Consider the following 14,085-nt stretch of genomic DNA (forward strand, 5'->3'; position numbering starts at 1 on the left):
TTCATTATTGCTCGACATTATCGAGAGATTTTCAAGGGACATAGAGATCACTGCAATGTCTGTTTCAAGGAAGCACATTTGTAAACCAAATAATTACAAAATCACATTCATCCACACAGAAATCAGACAGAATTCATCTGTAACTTAAGACTGGATGAGGAGAGAAACAGCATGGCAGTAAAGGAGCTAAGTTTAGTAGGAGGGCTTTGGGAAAATGAGCTCATTTCTTCAGGTTTCACATCTGATGCTTTGTCTTTATGTAAGATTTAATGTAATTGGAAATGTTGGCATCTCAAAGCTCATGACTCATGGCCAATACAGGTTGTTGGTACGTTTCCATTTCACAACGTTTCTGTCTTTTATCCAAGTGGTGTCATCAGTTCCTGCTGAGCAACATGTGACCAAGTACTGTTGACTGTTGGTTCGACTGCTTTCAGACACAACGTCCCAACTTTTGTAGATGAGTTTCTCGGCCTCAGAGATGTCTCCATCAGAACTGATTGTCGGTGGTCAATCTGAACCGTCAGACTTACTGAGCCAGTCCATGCTGCTACTCCTCTGGGTCTGCAAGTCCTCCATCGAGATGCGACTCGACAGACAAGTCACCGAGTTCTCGAGGGGACTGCGGGCTTTTTTTAGTGGCATCAGCAGCAGGTTAGCAGAAGCGATCCAGGCAAGCGAAAGAAGAAAGGAGGAAAGAGACGACAGGAGAGCGAACAGATGAGCTCAGTTGAAGCAAAGATCAGTTAGTAGAACCGTTATTGAGAAAACAACGGGAGTGGTTTGATGGAAGATCATGAGTCCTTGGAGAGAAGTTAACTTCCACACATCAGCACAGGCTGTACTTATTAATCAAATCTGTAAAGAGTTTTTTATCTCTACTGTGCTCTGTGTGTGGCCGATTTCCATTCACCACTGCCAGTGAGCAGGACAGTGAACTGAGCAAGACCTCAGCCTGATAGAAGCAATAAATATCTTTATTTATCGCTGCCTACTTACTTTCCAAAGACCCAAGTCAAGAGACAGATTAATGGCACTGTTAACACGGTGGAACATCTGGTTACTCATTGTGTTACAATCACAGCAATCACATTGTTAATGTCAGCTTTGACCTGGACAGGACGTTCACGTTACACTTTAATAGGATTAATACTGCAGCTTGTTGGTACGTCAGCGGTCAGAACATGTTATGACCGATAGAGAATCTTTTGTTTGGAGACACAAAACTTTACATTTAAAGAGAAGATAACGTAACTCAATAACACAAAAAAACTACATCTTAGGTTACATGTCTGATGTTTCATAACTATTTAGAAGCGTTTTATCGCATCTTTAGACTTTGAAGCTGTTTTTAGCTATTGTGTGACATTCAGTAATTGTTTTGACAATTTTATCAGTTTTATCGTCACTCTAACTCGGGGGTCTACAAATTTTATCACCAAAAGAGCCATTTTCAGGATTTTCCACCCCCGAAAATGTTTTGATTTTGTGGCCATTTTCATAGATTTTGTTCCTCTTTTTAAATGGATTTTCCCCACTTTAGCCATGAAGCTGTTAACAGCCACTGTGTGCCTTCAATTAGAGCAGTTTGAGCGACCAGACATTTTTTTATTCCACCCTTTTGTCTTTATTTTTATTTTTAAACATGCAAACTCCGCCCGTTTTATGTGAAGGTGCACTGATCAAGATCAAAAAGGTCTGAGTTGAATTAACAAATTGATAACCTGCTTCCTGTTATTGCCCACCAGGGTTCAGAATGTCTGGGTGAGTGAACCCAGGTAACGGAGAGATATCCCGGGCAGGCCTCTGATCTGCTGTAGATGTGGAAAGTCTCATCTTACTATTGAGGTTTATATCATCATAGTAGAAAGGTATTTCAGGTTGTTTGGATTTATTTTCTCACTGCGACCAACAAGCTCCACTTAAGTCTCAAGTTTTACAAATATCAAGAGTTCAAAGTGGAGATTTTGTCATCTGAAGGCAGCCAGGTTACTCTGGTTGAAAACTGAACACGACGTTTAAACTTCATATTTTAGCAGCGCCAATTGAAATACATGCTTACTTTTAAGATACCTCACACCCTTGAACTATCAAGAGCAATTTTCCCAAGCTGCAGTCATCAGTGCTGATTTGCTTCGTAATGATCAGTTAAGATGTAGTTAGTACTACCACCTGCAGTGGGTGTTTCAGATCAGCCATTTACACAATTAGGTTAGTTATACTACAATCTTTCAAGTTAAAACGATCAAAATGATGAGTAAATGCAGTTTAAAATGTTAGCAAGCATTTAGCAACTTCAAGCTGCTTCATCAAGTTTCTGTAACCTCAAGTTGAGAAAACAGAAATCTAAATAAGACCCAGGCTTTAAAAAAATTAATAAAATCTGCATTGAACTATCTGGTTTTGGTCTTTTGTGGCGTTTCTTCAACAAAAAGAAAACGAAGACTGCACCAAACTGGCATCAGTATTACCGTTCTCCTGGTTGGAAAACAGCCTACTTGCACTGGACACCGTCTTGCCGATGTCGGCCAGCGAGCGCAGGTTGGACTTCTTGGTCTGGTGGCGATGCTTCCGCAGCAGCGTGTAAGTCACCTTGTCCTTCAGCTCGGGCTTCAGCTGGCCGATCTCGATCTGGTTGTCTGTGATCAGCTCTGGAGGACATGGAGAGGTGAAGACAAGGAAAGACAAGAGATTTGAGAATTTCAGCGACTTTAAGACACAAGTTCTCCCTCTTTATCCAGCTCAGGTTCCCTTGATTATGTGTGAAGACAAAGGAAACCAGGCCAAACACGGAACAAACAAACAAAGGCCATTTAGAGTCAAATGCATGTTTTTGGTGTGTGGGGGAAAAACCCATGCATGCACAGAGAGAACATGCAAACTCTCCACTGAAAGGCCCCGACCTAAACCCCATGACCTTCTTGCTGTAAGGCATGGGTGCTAACCACTTCAGCCCCGTACAGCCCTTAAAATGGAGGTGTTAAACATATGTAAGGCTCGTAGGCAAAACCGGCCTGCAAGAGGAAAAAGTGATATTTGCTCATATGGAATTGTTGAGTTTTTCTCTGTAAAAGTGTCTTGAAATAACCGTTTTATAGAAATGAAATAGAATGTAACTGAATTAAAGTGGAACACCCTCCAAATAGAAACCAAAACTGGTTTCTTTGTATTATTAATCTCTTTTCTACGATGATGCAATATTTCATCAAGCGTTTTGAGGCGAAGACAAAAAGAAGCGAGACGATGCCAACAAAGTTAAATGTGTGCATCTATAAGAAAACCAGTGATTTCCATCATTTACTAAACCTTCTAGTGAAATGTCCCCACATTGCCTCGAATTACACTTATGAGTCCATGTTTCTCACTGTCAGCATCATCTGACCGAAAAGTCTCCATTTAGCAAAACTGTCGGTCAAAGCCAATAATCCCCATAAAAATTAAGTAACTGCACTTTTCAATTAAAACCTTCCAGACTGTAAAGCTCCTGCAGGAGAGTCTTGGTGCTATGATATGAATCAAAGAGGTCGAGTCTATTTTTAAGAAAAAAGAGGGTCAGGAGCCTTGAAGAGAGAGCAGCCTCGGGGACTTCCTCCTCTTGTGTTGAGGCAGTGCCGCTAATGGCCAATCCGTCAAGTCGGCAGGCCTCAAAGCGAGAGGCCCCGCACCACTCGGCCTGTGCGGTCCGTGCAGCGCACTCAATTACTTCACATTAATCAGCCACGGCGGTAACTCTTCCTCCTGCCCCCTCATGCGGACAGAAAGCGGCATGATATAGGAAGGCAGAGCACCGTGATCATCTCACAGCATTTGGAGAGGGAAGGTTGTCCTCAAAATGGGAATTTATTTTTGCATGCGTGTGTGTGTGTGTCAGACCTTATACAGAGTACTGTTGATGTAGGGTACAGTGCAGCCTGGGCCTCCGCTCGCACAACAAAACAGTGAACAGGAAGGACGTGAGCGTGGTGACGTGCATCAATCCAACAACGGGCACGAAGCGCCGTGGTGATGCAGATAAATCACGACACGGCGCAGGCCTCGTTGTCTCACGGGCGTTTAACAGGAAGCGCAGACGAGGCGATGAGGTTTAGGAAGATGAACACATTAAAAACATGTAATGTGTTCAAGTGTTCAGTTCAAGCGTGTCGAGTTCCAAATGTTGACTTCTGGCTGTGTTCATTGCTCACAGACATTTGATGTAGTATGGGAGGAAAAAGCAAAAAGTGCATTCTGGTACATTTGAATACGGGAGAATACTTTTCCAATAATCTAATTTATATTGTAAAACTTCAATTAAAATGTATTTTACACATAAACTGAAATATTTCAACTGAACATATAAATGTCTTAGTTTATATGGTATATAGTTAGAAATGCATGACAATAATAAATGCATCAATGTGGATTAATCTATGAGTATGATTAATCTGATTAAACTGTAATTAACTCATCTGCAGTTCAGACTAAAGGTACATGTAGAGCGGATCCACCAATTTCCCGCTTCCCTATGTGAAATGCACCATGGTGCATCTTGGGTATGGTGTGCTTTGAGCTGCGTTGTGGTGCGCCCCGGATTAATCCACATATGCACACACAGCCACACACCCCTCCAAGCTATTCCTATTTCTCGTACAATTCTTCGTACTTCTTCACAGCCTCTAAAAGGCTCTTTAAATACTCGGTTGTGTTCTTCACAAATAGTCAATACAATTTTAATAAATGCTCCGCCACATCTTTAGGGGCACTTTAAAGACGGGGGCCTGCAAAAACCTTTGTGCATACTTAATAACGTGAAGGCCACATGGCTGAGCTGTGTACTTTCCCCCACTGTGAGCTGTGAACAGCTCCAGTCCGCTACGACTCCAAGATGAACAAAGCAGCTTTGAAAATGGCTGGATGGATGAAAAAGTTGTTTGATTACCTTCCAGGAACATTGCAAGTTAAAACAAGTCCATCCGTCTATTGAAGTTGCTTTATTTCAGGTTTGGGTCATGAAGAGGTGAAGAGCTACGTCTGGCCAATTCTCACACAAAATCCCACTTTCAGCCAAGTCAGAGTCACAAATTCACCAAACAAGAAGGAGGAACCGGGCTACCTAGTGACTATCCTGGCACAGGGAGGACATGCAAACTCCACGATGACTGTAGCTACTGGCGAGCAGGTTCTAAACAGGATGATTTTTGTTGTGAAGACACAGTGCTAACCACACAGACAGTGTTCCACTATTTGTGATACGATAGTCTTTCTGACATAGTTGGTCCAATCCTCACTCAACCGGCGCACATCATGCACTGTCAAGATGAACAGTTACTTCTAAACTTAATATCAACTGATTTTTTCACTTTTCGGTTCAATGCAGATAAACAAAAATCCAACATGAGCCGAAACCCATTTCCAGAACGGAATATGAACCTTGACCTTCAATCAATCTTAATGACATTTGACTTTCTTCTCCACATGATTAAGATGTTTCCCTGTTCCAGCCCGACCACGCCTCGGACCACCGTGTTGGAGCACAAAGCCAGCGGCGAACTTACCCACAACCTGTGGAAGAGTGGAAGCTTCCATATCCAGCATGATGGTGCCCTTCTCGATGCAGGTCCGCAGCTCAAACAGGCTGTGCAGGGACAGCGTGGCCACATGAGGCTTACTCCAGCGCTCTCCTCCTTTCTCCACCTTCTCCTCGAACTTGATCCACCTGGAGGGGGAAAGGGTGAGTACTCTGAACAGCAGGCAGCTTTTAACATGAAGATCTTAACATGTTTGTTAATTTTATGTTATTCCTTGCACAATCAATAAAAACAAAACAACGACTACAATGAAGATGTTGGTTTATTGCTGCAGATTCTTCATCATGCAGGCCTGTTTGGTCCTTCTGGGGGGCCGGTTTTGGCCCACGGGCCTTATGTTCGACGTCTATTCTCCAGTTGAATGATTTTTTTTTTCTAACTTTGTTGCAACTACCTGACCGCTTTACTGCAGCCTGTCTGTGGATAACGTCATATGTTTACTTTCACCGATCGTCACAAGATTTTCCAAGCAGTTTCAAAGCGGCTGACCTTAAAAACATCGGAGACGACGCAGAACTCCAGAATGTTTGAAATTCTCAAATTGTCATCCAATCTTGAAAATCTGCCTGTGGCAGTGACTTTACCTGAACTTTACCAGAGCACAAAGCAGGAAGGAAATCTCTGAGGGACAGCGGAATGAGTTTTCCCCATAAGGATTTAGTTTCACTTTTAATTTCCCGGAACAAATCTTTCAGTATAATGTATAACAGAGGGAAATCAAAATGTTAAAATAAGCTTCAGGGCAAAGCCATAAGTGTAACAACAGTTGCAGACTAGATATAAAGACCTACCAGAATTCAAATTAACAAGCACATGAAGAGTCCTGGTTTTTAATCTCAGTCAACTGTTAACTATACTTTATGATGTGAGAGTTTGCGTTGGAAGGGGCGCCACATTTCAGACTTTGTGGATTAAACACTGAGAGGCTGATCATTTATGTACATATAACTCTTAAATCCAGGCATGGCATCAGAGTACATTTTTAATCAGTCCCTCAGAGTCGGAGGAATGAGAAACTGAACTGGTACCAACCAGCTGTTTCTATACCAGGCTTTCACTTTGCCCATTCTGGCTGCCAAAGTTGGGCCTTGGCCAACGGCCAGAGTTCCCCGGCACTCGTGGGACCTTTAATTCGTTGGGAGTCCGCTGAGTGCTCTCAGTGAGACATTGCACCAGCTCTTAATCTCTGCAGTTATTTGCAGGATAATGAGTTTGTCAGTGCTGATGCATGATCAATTCAATGTATTAAAATTTTTTAATAAGTAACTGACACTATCTGATAAGAGCTTCTCATTTGTTAAGCACTTCATCCTGCTAATCAATGAAACCAACAGGTTTTTTTTTGTACAGTCACTTTTTGCACAACTCTTTATGAAACAGACATTAAAATATTTATAAATGGAGAATTTCAACACTTTCTTTCTTTTCTTTTTTTTACATTTGTGACTTTTAAGAGCAAGTCTCATATAGCTACTGAGCCCTAATTTTCATCAACCATGAGTGCACTGTCTTTATTTTGTGTTCTATGACATACACACTTGCAGAGAAAATAAGTAAAATTAGTTGCTTTTGGAAAATCTTTCTTCATTTTTGTGTTTTTGACTTCTGCCCTGTGGATACTGGCTGTGCAATCTAAAGGGACATTAATCGATTGAAATGTAGCAGGTTGATAGTGAACTGATCACATTTATATTTCATTTTTAAAAATTCTGTCATTTGGTGTTTGCAGATCATGAATGCACAGGAACTTTCTCGCAGTTCAGTCCGCCTTTTGTGAATTTTACAATGCGCATATTGATAATATGATGAATACGCAGGAGATTGTTCAGCCCTACTGGCTACATCAGAATATTGAGTGAGGAGAGTTTAAGCACTTTAGAACATAATAATTGGAGAAACTTTATATTTTGAACTTATTCAGGGTTAATTCCTTGTGATAACTAGAATGGACACTAGATAGAGTGCATACCTTTGGCAATGCCACATGTGTCACCATGGAAACCAGTGGATTACAAGGTTATTTGATCCACCACACCCTTCCTTATATTATTTGTCTTGGTCATTTGAAATTCTTCATGTTATCACTGTTTTGACACTGATGTACACACATTTTACAAATCCCTTGTGACCCCCCCCCCCCCCCCCCCCCCCCCCACCAAACATTTGTCCCCCAATCACTAACCAGGGTAATGAAGTCACTGCATCATGGGCATATCAGAGGGTGGGTGATTGAAAACGGAACATTTTGGCGTTTAACTGACCGTGTTAAGACAAAAATACTTTTTGTGACATAGAACTTGACCTTTGACTGCTCTCAACAAATTTAATTGAACCATCCTTGGATAAAGACAAATCCTCCCTGAACATTCCATGTAATTTGGGTCAATAGTTTTTGTGAAAAGTTGGTAACATACATACATACATACATATAAAAACATGCTGACAAAAATATAACCTTCGCCCCAACCTTCGTTGTCAAACTTAATAACAAGAACTTGACTTTCACAAACGTGAACATAAATGTTGTTTGACACTTTTGTTGAATTAATTTATCTTTTTAAAGATAGACCAGATCAGAAATAATTCATCTTATGAGTTTTATCATAGATAAACTCGATGTTTCATAAGCAGTTGAACCACTTCAACAATCTAAACTAAATTTAAAAAATGACTGGATGACTTGCTGTCAAAACCAAAATGTCAATATTTTGTTCTCTCAAGGGTGAATATTAGTTTAACTTCAGTGACTGTTAAAGTCAAGCTGAGCTAATTCTACACAAATCTAAATCGGCCCTGTGCAAAACTCTGACCGACTTGGCAGCTGAAAGACGTTTTGTAAAGTTTTTCGACAGAATTCTCCTTGTTTGCCAAATACAGTTGCTTTGAGGTGAGAAGAGCAACTTATTTCTTTCGGTGCCTCCACCAGCAGCAGCTTGGGGGTCCAGGGGGGTCCTGAGGGGTCCAAGAGGGTACCCCCCCCCCCCCCCCCCTCCCCTTCACTCAACCAATGCTAATGATGTATAAACAATCGTCCCACCTCTATTCCATCACATCCCACTAGTAGGCCACACAGAAGGAGCCTGGGAGCTTGGCTGCAGACTCACAAGGACATGAGAAGTTTTCTTAGTGACCTCTGAAGAGCACATGATGCGTTTTAGTCATGTGATCTTAACGGATAACACATTGTGACACTGTAAGGTCAACAGCTTCGAGAAAGCTTCAGATATGGTCGACAAATCAATAGACAGGAAGGGCAATGTGGCGAGAGCTTTGGATGGTAGACTCGCGTTCTTACCTGGCCGTCTCCTTCCACTCCATCTCCTGGCCGTCCACAGACAGCAGCTCATCCAGCTCGGTGAAGAGCTGAGGAGGCGCCGGGCCGTCGTCCTCCTCCCCGAGGATGAAGCGGATCCTCTCGGCCGCCGGCGAGACTGGGGAGAGAGGGAAAATGCTGCGGTTCATAACCTGGCATTGATGCCCGTTGGGCAGCGGTTTGCGCCCCGGCTTCTCATCCTCGGCCGGAATCGTCCCGTTGACCTCGGGAGCTGGCGGAGGTGGTGGGATCTTCACCACGACCTCCTCTTCCTTCTCCTCAGTGTCCTCCTCCTTCTCCTCCTTCTCGTCCTGGTTATTGTTGTTGTTGGACATTTTCAGAAATTTATCCCTCCCTTCTTCAGCGATGCGAGTCACCTGACCCCGGGTTTGTTAAATCAGACTGCGAGTTGACCGAAGGACCCGAAACAGCTGCGAGATCCTCATTAAAGTCTTGGGTGGAAGTGACAGCCACTCTGGGCTGCTCGCTCCAGCACTTTGTGGATCAGGTGGGAGGGGGCCGATGGGGTTTAGGGGGTCCCCTCGGTGACAGAGTCCCCACAGCCAGCCCCCTCTCCCTATGTGCCCCCACCTCTTCGCTGTTCAAACAGGCCTTCGCCATTGGCCCTCCAAAGTCCTGGCACGTTGCCCTGGAGCCCCTCATTAACAATTAGGAAGTGGTGCACAAACTGGCCTATTCTTCAACCGAGGCTTGGCTTTCCTTCCTCTTGTCTTCTCATTTGAATATTTAGAGAGCAACAAAAAAACTTCGTCCAACACAATTTCAACAATCTATGAATAATACTTTCAGAGCTCTTTGAACAGGCTGACACGGACGTTCAAACCAGTGCAAACAATAACCGGGTGTCCAATGAGACTCTGAAGAGGGAACAGCACACTTTAATGGAAGCCATGCTGTGAAACTTGGACAAGACATTTTTAGATCTTGGTAAGGCAAGTTCAGTTTGTCAGAAAACAGATGATCCAAAAACCAAAAGTGAAAACCTCTGAAACCTCAACACCTGTCCAATGAAAATGGTCATACAAAGAGCGAGTAAATAGATGTGTACAATATGTACAAAATGTCCTAATCATAAGTCAATGACTTCAAATACTAAAAGCAGAAGGCGCCGAGAGTCAAAAGCTCTGATGGGTGGAAATCTAAACTCCGTCACGAAGCCAGGTTCTGATTATTGGACGTGACCTTGAGTCTGTTCTATACGCCTCGCCAATCCATCCATTGGGAGCAGTTTGGCCACTGCAAAAAGGTTTAGCCCAAATATAAGATGAACACTAAATCTGAGAGGAAAATTACTGAAAACAAGTAAAATTATCGATCCATGCAGCGAGTAAATTTTACTTGATAAGAAATTTTGAAATACCATTGTTTAAAGTTTCATTCATGATTATACTGTAAAAATTAAGAAATAAAAACAAGTGAAAAATAATGTTTAAAAAAACCAAGAAAAACTTAACTTGTCTAAAAATAAGATTTTAAATCTTGGCAGGTGCCAAATAATTTGCAGTGGGGTTCAGTATCTTGTTCAAGGACACTTTGAAACAGATGGAGGATCAAACCTGTAACCCTGCGATTTAGGCCCTGTTTACACGACAACGTTTCACGTGACAACACCTAATCTACTAAAAAAAAAAGGAGTGTGTTTACACTGCAGCAGCGGACACAGAGACTAATGTAGTTAGTATGCTGGAGGGCGCTGTTGCTTGATTTTGTAATGAAACTACACGGACGTGTGTGCAGAAAAATGTGAAGACAATGGAGAGCACCCGACATCCGCATGGACTTATGACGTATCAGATGCTATCAGGGGTGAGTCTCAACTATTAAACTACTGATATGGACGATAAAACTAGAATATGGACCGTGAGTCATACCACTACGGGCCGCCATGTTTGTTTACAACTGGATGAGCAGCAGTGAGGGGGAGAGATGTGCATGCGCAGTAATAGGCTCAGTAGCCTCTGGCAGTCTCTGCAGGAGGGATTAGCGCCGTGAAAGAATCTTTCCACTTTGGGAGCCAGATTAAAATCTTTGCGGATACAGTGCATCCGCACACTGGTGCCGTGTAAACAGACCCCCCCAAAAGTAAAGAAAGTTTTGTGGATACATTCGAATTCGTTGTCGTGTATACGGGCCTAAGAGACGACCTACTCTACCAACTGGTGAATCCATCAGTAGATATCAGTACTCAGTATCAAATGGAAATACTTTCTTGATGAGAAAAAGGGGTTTTCTCTGAATGTTCTGGTATCATCTCACAGTCCAAAAACATGCATTTGATGGTAACTGGAGACTTGTTTCATGATGGACTGATAACGCGTGGAGGTCTTCACAGAGACGGAAGGAAATAAGCTTCTTCACCTGCAAGTTGTTTTGGGTGAGTTATATTGTTATATCATCAAATAACAAAAAAGTCATCACGCAGGTCAATGATTTTGCTAAACCCACTTTTTTACCTATTATTAGTTAAGAAGTTAATATTTGGTTTAAGATGAGAAACTGAAGTTGGATTAAGGCTATGATTGGGGGTCATCGATCGACACACAACAAATCGTAAATAAAAGACAAATGGATGAAATGGCTTCAGTAAAGTAGGGTTAGGGTTAACCCAACCCTAAAAAAAATAGGTGTTTGGAAAGAACATAAAAGGATTAAAGTCACAAATGAATCACTCAGGCAGCCTTCCTGTCCCAGGTGATCTACAGGTGTGTGTGTGTGTGTGTGTGTGTGTGTGTGTGTGTGTGTGTGTGTTAACACATTGCCAACCTGCTTAGTCTCAGTTATAGAATAGCAGAGTCTTCCACAAAAACCCTGGGAAATCAAAAAGTTGATAGTTTGGTAAAAAGTAAAAAGGCTCCTCAGATTAAGGTCTGTTATCTCTAATCGGAGAGATGATTAGACTCCACAGGAGAAATCCAATATGACTTTTTTCACCGCATAATCAAGCTGCAATATTAACACATGCAACATAGATTTTGCGAAAGATGAAAAGATTTTGAATATTAAATAAAATAAGAAAAGGATTAATTCAAATATTGTATTTATTGACAGTCTAATGGTTGCATACCCTTTGGCTATAAGATAAAAACAAAACAAAAAATGTCTAAAGAACAAAGTGGAGAAACTGCTTGGCTTGTGAACTTTGATTGTTGCCTCTGAAAACCTGTTGATGAAATAAAAAAATAAAAAACAATCAAAGCTGGTGTGAATTTGGGGCAAGAGAAAGAGCACTGTTACTTGGAAGACCAAAGATATGATCAACATAAGTTCTTGTATTTATTTAAAATTGTGGAGTTATCACTATACTCATTATTGTACATTTCCATGATATTGTGCAGCCGTCATTCATCCATTCATTCATTCATTCATTCATTCATTCATTCAGTGTGTTAGTCCGTCAGTAGTGTGACTATTACAGTTTCCCCTCTTTGCTGCACCGTAACAACAGCAGGTTCGTGCCAGACAAGCAGCTGGAAGATTACTAGGTGGGAGGGATAAACTTGTCTGCCACACACACACACACACACACACACACACACACACACACACACACACACACACACACACACACACACACACACACACACACACACACACACACACACACACACACACACACACACACACACACACACACACACACACACACACACACACACACACACACACACAGACAGACAAGGTACAGCTAGGCCAAACTTACCACAACCTGCTTAATAACATGCTCGGAGGAGTAATGCCCACGTGCGTTTTCACACACTCAGCTGACACCGACACCCAGGACGATTTAGGTTGATTACAGTAAACAGTTAAAACAAGCTTTAAGTACCTATAGGGCCCAAACTGCACGCACACAATTGCAAACAGGGCAGGGGAGGGGCATGGAGACCACCTAGAGCTCAGGCTTTCATTTGAGAAATGGGTCCGTATGAACCGTAGAAGAGCAAAACTGCAGTTCTATGAATACGATACTGCACTATGTGGTGTTAATTACTGAATTTAGGTATTCAATCAGACCTCTTTTCACAGACGTATAAAATACAAACCAAGATATTTTAGAATACATCAAAGAAAGGCATTTTTCTCTTCCAGTGTGATTGTGCTCATCACACCAAGGTCCATGAGGGCGTCAGGCCCAACTTCCATCTTTGGGATGAAATGGAACTTGGATTTTGCATTAAACCCTCTTGTCCTACATCAGTGTCTCATCTTATAAATGCTATCCAGAATAAATGGCCACGGATTTCAACAGCAACACTGAAGAGTGGACGCTGATCATGCTGCAACAAGGCCCCCATAGCCTTGTAGTGTATTTCTGTCTGAAGCTGAAGTAAATGCATCAAGTTCACAGCTGGAATAGTTTACATAAAACTGTCTACACATAAACTATGGTCTGTGCAAATTAGGCTACTATACTATTTGAGGCCTAAATGCTAGAATAGGGTAATATTGACCATCTGTTTCTTATCGGACAATAGAACAAAACCATTCATTATTAAACCTGCTGAAACGGTATGATACAGTCGAGGCTCAGATAACTTCTGAAAAACTATGATCCTCAACAGAATATTTTCACACATGGACTGATGGGACGTCTTCTTCCGGCTGGCAACAAGACGTCATTTCCTAAACTGACCAACTGTGCAAGCCCAGCCTGTTGTCGTGGGTTTGGCCAAAACCTGGAAGAAAACTAGTTATAAGTCAAAAACCTGGAATGCTGAGGGTGTGTCATTTTCTTTGTACAACACATCTCCAGCGCTGGACATTGCACTTGGCTATCTTTGCTTAATAAATGGTAAAACCTATCTTGGCGTCTTGAGACTTTTGAGACAAACAAGTTCAGGATCAAGGGCCGGGGCAGGGTCGTGGACTCTAAAACTCCGACCATAACAATCTCGAAACATCGTTTTTAAAAAGCTCAAGTTTAAAAATTCCGAATTGTTAATAAACATAAAAAATTGACAAATCAATAAATCCTTGCAGGGCAGTGGTGGCCTGTAGGTCTGCAAGCGAGCGTGTAACCTGTAGTTTGCGGGTCACATTTTAACGCCACAAATCCTCAACTGCTCAGGTTGTGTCAGGAAGAGCATTTAAACATAATCGGCTGTGGCGACCCCGGAGCGGAGCAGACGGACCGAGCCGAGTGCGAGGAGAGCTTATCACGTGTTGAAGAATTTGAATATTTAC

The 14,085-nt window shown here is 42.1% G+C and overlaps 1 protein-coding gene across 5 annotated transcripts in view; it reads right to left on the bottom strand.

Annotated features, from left to right (window-relative positions):
* Nucleotides 1-14,085, bottom strand: part of slc4a4a (solute carrier family 4 member 4a) — a 69,390-nt gene that overhangs the window by 31,116 nt on the left and 24,189 nt on the right. For 2 of the 5 annotated variants that reach the window (XM_080466858.1, XM_080466857.1), the window contains 4 exons: nucleotides 8,863-8,998; nucleotides 5,535-5,695; nucleotides 2,472-2,651; nucleotides 534-629 (listed from right to left, as the gene is read on the bottom strand). In XM_080466858.1, the coding sequence (XP_080322984.1) occupies nucleotides 534-629; nucleotides 2,472-2,651; nucleotides 5,535-5,695; nucleotides 8,863-8,998 (573 nt within the window). The remainder of the gene's footprint in view (nucleotides 1-533; nucleotides 630-2,471; nucleotides 2,652-5,534; nucleotides 5,696-8,862; nucleotides 8,999-14,085) is intronic. The other 3 variants (XM_080466861.1, XM_080466860.1, XM_080466859.1) reach the window with 2 other exon arrangements.

The sequence above is a fragment of the Lipophrys pholis genome, assembly GCF_963383615.2.
Source record: "Lipophrys pholis genome assembly, chromosome: 7".
Classification (NCBI taxonomy): domain Eukaryota; kingdom Metazoa; phylum Chordata; class Actinopteri; order Blenniiformes; family Blenniidae; genus Lipophrys; species Lipophrys pholis.